Here is a 4679-nt window from a genome sequence, read left to right on the forward strand (position 1 = left end):
ATATGATGCCTTTCAGTAAAGTGCGCTAAATGGCCAATAACCTACAGTAATTGAAGAAATGCCGAACCGTCTACTTTCATACTAAGTGAAAGAAGAATTCATTGCCATAGCTAATGGTTTAATAATCGTGTTTGCTGTTAAAGAGTGCCGATTATTATTATTTTTTTCTGGAACATTTTAAGTTTTGGGTCAAATTCGCTCTGTTTAATTAAAGGTGCTTCGGAAGCGCAGGATTTGTGAGTAGCCTAAGCCTGTGTCTGCAGCCGGGATGTTTTTCAGTTCATGAGGAATAAGGAGAGCTGCTATAGGCTGGATGAAGTGCTGGGTGGCTCCTTTCAGGGCGGAGAGAGAGGGGGGAGAGAGAGAGAGAGAGAGAGACGAAATCACGTGAGTTAATGATGTTGCAAGCCTCCCAACTCTCGCTCTCTCCCGACAAGATCGTACGGTTTAGATATCCGGAAAAGTTACAAATCAGTCCAAGTGAATAAGCAACAGCACGGCCGAGCGAGCTAGCGGCTCAGAGACAGGATCGCGCTCTTTAAGGCTACCACTTTCCCTGCATCCTAAAAGAGAATGTGTCAAAATGAAGTTTGTTGCCTCGAAATGAAACCTCGCTCTGGCGTGGAGCACTGAACAGCTCAGAACTTGTGGAATTCAGTGAGCAGCCGCAGCAGTATTGAGGGGAACATCAACCTGCATTATTGGTGTCTTTCGCCCACCCCCCCCCCCTCTTCTCAGCTGCATTGTGGCGTAAAGAAAATGATGCAGAATCCCCTGGAGCTGGAAGCTCATTACCTGCCTCACGAGCCGATCCATGATTATAGGTCTCACCGATACAGGAGCTTTATGATCGAGGAGATACTGACTGAACCCCCGGGCCCAGGCAAAGTCACGAATGGGGGAGAGCTCCTCAAATTCGGGGTTCATGCCCTGCTCAACAGTCGGCCCTACCACAGCCATCTAGGTAGGTGGAAACCTTTCCTAACTCTTAGCCTCCTTTATGTAGGTTACGTTATTAAAACCTGGCTTCCAAATTATTCTAATCTGCTCCCTCAAAATGCTTCCATTTGTAACACAAGAACAGTGTTTTCCACAGTGTGCAAGCTGGTGGCTGGTTATTTCACAGATGGAACATCCACTCTCCAGCGACGACACTGTCAATTTAATTTAGCTTTAAGTTGTAGGTGGCACGTAATATGCAACAAATGACACAAAATGGAATTATCCGGGATACAATAATCTCACAAATTGAAACAGAGAATGAAATAAATCGAAGCAATGTGATGAAATAGTTGGCCACTATAAATATTTTGTCGAGGCCTAGGCAAAGTGGTGCAGAAATGCGGGCACTGAAGAAAAGCTGCCAGAGCATTGTAAGCAGACGGCAAGTTTGGTATTAGACAATAACTGTTGCATATTTTTCATATGCTATCTGTAATCTAACAAAAATGTATCCGGTGTTTAAATTTTCTCGCATTATTATCCAATACTCCAGGCATATTTTCCTAGAATTTGCAGTATGTGCTCAGGTCGGAAATACATGGTTGAAAGGTATTCTAACCCCAAAGCCCCAGTGTAATCTCAGCGTTTATTTTGCAAAGGAGAATCTCACCTCTTCCAAGGCACAAACACACACGCGCGCGCATAAATGACCAGTATTACACCAAACTTTAACATCCTCCAAAATCAACCCTTATTTAAAATAGTAAGCATTTTTCACAAAAATATCACAATTCTTTCAATCGAAATCCAGAGTCGTGTCATTGCACATCGTGGAAAAGAAATTTGTGAATGATGTGGCAAATTGAATAATTTCCTGTTTCCTTAAAGACAACTGGCGTATACAAGACAATTTTGCAGTGCTGCTGCAAAGGGTAGTATTTATCACCTTGTTACTAAATGAAATTATACTCAGTACTGTAAAGGAATGTAAATAATTAACAGATTCCTATAATGAAGAGTGCAATATAATTTAAAATCGCATTTTTTTGTTCGAACAATGAATTACCAGCCATTAAAAAGCTGCATTGAAGAAATGCGAGATATTATTTTCGCTAATAAAAAACAAAGTTTGAATATATTTTAGATATTGGTGTTTGTTTTAAAGTCGGATTTTTTCCCCATATAATCATGACAGCGTGATGCAATTGTTCTTGGGGAACCGATGGTTCCACGTTAATCTATACATTTAAATAATATCGTAGTTACGTGTAACAAAATGGTGCAGTGAAAATGTATTTTAAAATGTTACAACATTTCACTGACATTTATCAATCTTTGTTAAATATATTGTACAGTTATACGTTGTGTCCACGAAGGCAGATTTAATTAGCGATATAGTGAAGTACAAGTTTTGAGTTCACTCCAACATTGGCCGTAACATTTGTGCCCGATGTGCTTACAGCCGGCCTGAAAACAGACCACACTGGAGTTTTTAAGTTCCCGCTGGGTCCGATTTCGTGTAGTCTTGCCGCGCCGTTGGGTTCAGCGTTGGTATCTGGAGGATCGAGCCTGCCCACCGGGCCCGGAGGTCCGCACCTTCCCTTAGACCTGCACCTCCGCTCCAAGCTCGAGCAAGGTCCCGAACCAGGAAACAAAGCAAAAAAAGGCAGGAGGAGCCGAACAGTCTTTACTGAACTGCAACTAATGGGACTCGAGAAACGATTTGAAAAGCAGAAATATCTCTCAACACCAGACAGGTAACTTTGAAAATCACCCCTTTATTTAAAAAAAAACTAGATAAATTTTAAAAAGCATAACTGGACACTTTTCACAGACACAACTCAGCAGAGAACGCTAGTTTGCATTCTGCTGCCCAGTAACATTTAATTTTATATTATTTTAGACATTTAATTGTTAACGATACTGTAACGGTTTATTGCGTTGAAACCTGGTGTTTTCAGTTGAAAGAGATCAGAAAAGTTTCCACCCTTCTCCTTTAAAATCACTGATAGTTTTGATCATTTACCCTGAACCCCACAATGAACAGGCCAAAACAAACGAGGGTATAAATTTAAAAATACAGAAACTGATTCACCAGCTAATGAGCAACATGAAGAACCAGTGTGGTGCATCACCATTTCATCCAGTTGATCTCACAGGGATATTCCCAATAAATTTTCTCTCCACAACCTAAACATGCAGATTAATTCTAATGGCAAAGAGGGCAATTTGTATCTTGGGTTTAGCATCTGTATAATCGGGGAGGTGGAAGGGTAACGACAGGCAACCCAATGTTAACTACACCAGCGGTTATTGCGCATCATTTTCAAAGTGCAGCGTTAATTTACAAGCCCCGCAGACCGTTCAACACGTGAAATTGCTGTACCATCGACGCTCATTGCTATTTGAAGTGCATTACATTTTGATTTGCCCAAATATATCTACTTATTTTTTTAAAAATACAGAATAGACCTAGCAGAATCTTTGGGCCTTAGTCAACTTCAGGTGAAAACTTGGTACCAAAACCGAAGAATGAAGTGGAAGAAAATAGTAAGTATTCTATGTCATGGGTTTTCAGCAACGAAAATGTGTGTGGAATAGTAGTGGCTCGTTGCTAAGCTAGTATTTTATTTTAAAGGTATTGCAAGGTGGAGGCTTGGAGTCCCCGACAAAGCCGAAAGGTCGTCCAAAGAAGAACTCCATTCCTACAAGTGAACAACTTTCAGAGCAAGAAAAGGTAAAACAAGCCGAAAAACAAATCGAGAATTCCCCATCACCTTCTGAAGTTAATCAGGAAGAATAACGCTTCAAGATGGTTAAAGTAAAACTATATACATCCTCATGTGGTGTTGACGCCAATTTTACAGACTGACCTTGAAACTCCAGCGAGCCACGTGTCTAACGATGTTAACGCGTCATACATATGGAATTTACACCCAAACTGTAAATGTCAGCTCCACCTTTGAATTATACTGTTTTCCCTCTCTCCAAACACCAGCTGATGGAACTTATCGCTGACAGATTCACCAATATTATATTTTAATAAGCAATTAGTTACACATGGAGTTTGGATCAATTTGCCGTTGATATGGAAGTTTGTTGCCTAACGCATATCCGGTTTTATCAAATTGTTTTCATTCCCTGAGTAAGATTGTCGAGACAGAACTCAGAACTGTTTAGTGCAACAAAATGATCACATTTCTCTTCGAATTATAAGCAATTTAGCATTTTAGCGTCTTTCTTACACACGTTTTGGTTACATAAAATTAAAGCTCAGAATTACACTTTGTGTAAACAGTCTTTCCAACACCTTCTCCTACAAAATGTCAGTATTGTTGAGGGAGATGCAGTTATCGTGACTTCTATTTTAGGTTTCAGCCTACAATCCTGTGGTGCCTCTCTGTCAAGTTAGTTTTATAAATATTTTGACCAAAGCAGTTTGATAGTAAGTACAATATGTTATGGCTCAGTGCAAAAGAGCCACAGCTGCAGTAGCAGATTTGAAGTGTTTGTACCAAGTACCGAATTTATATATGATTTCATACACTTGTGAAAGGTAGGAGAAATTGTAAATAATTCTTGAAACAATGACTATGGCTCAATGCCAAAAGCGTGTCTTATGCCTTTCGACAAGAGAAAAGTACAGAAATTTTGATATCTAATTAAATGTGCTTGTATTTTTAAATTTATATTTCCGTTTATACTACCCTTACACGGATACAAACAATAAAAGATTA

The 4679-nt window shown here is 39.8% G+C and overlaps 1 protein-coding gene across 1 annotated transcript; it reads left to right on the top strand.

Annotated features, from left to right (window-relative positions):
* The first annotated feature begins 759 nt into the window (after nucleotides 1–759).
* barx1 (BARX homeobox 1) lies at nucleotides 760–3984 on the top strand. The gene is made up of 4 exons (XM_041192429.1): nucleotides 760–964; nucleotides 2405–2699; nucleotides 3408–3492; nucleotides 3581–3984. Exons 1-4 carry the CDS (start codon nucleotides 760–762, stop codon nucleotides 3743–3745), a joined length of 750 nt encoding a protein of 249 aa, XP_041048363.1. The 3' UTR covers nucleotides 3746–3984.
* The last annotated feature ends 695 nt before the right edge of the window (nucleotides 3985–4679 follow it).

This window comes from Carcharodon carcharias, chromosome 7 (genome assembly GCF_017639515.1).
Source record: "Carcharodon carcharias isolate sCarCar2 chromosome 7, sCarCar2.pri, whole genome shotgun sequence".
In the NCBI taxonomy this organism is placed as follows: Eukaryota; Metazoa; Chordata; class Chondrichthyes; order Lamniformes; family Lamnidae; genus Carcharodon; species Carcharodon carcharias.

What these genes read in the sequence shown, in the direction of transcription:
- barx1 (XM_041192429.1), top strand. Translation starts at nt 760, where the DNA reads ATGATGCAGAATCCCCTGGAGCTGGAAGCTCATTACCTGCCTCACGAG. An exon ending in GCCCTACCACAGCCATCTAG is followed by an intron (nt 965 to 2,404) that starts GTAGGTGGAAAC and finishes ATGTGCTTACAG; the next exon opens with CCGGCCTGAAAACAGACCAC. An exon ending in GAATGAAGTGGAAGAAAATA is followed by an intron (nt 3,493 to 3,580) that starts GTAAGTATTCTA and finishes TTTATTTTAAAG; the next exon opens with GTATTGCAAGGTGGAGGCTT.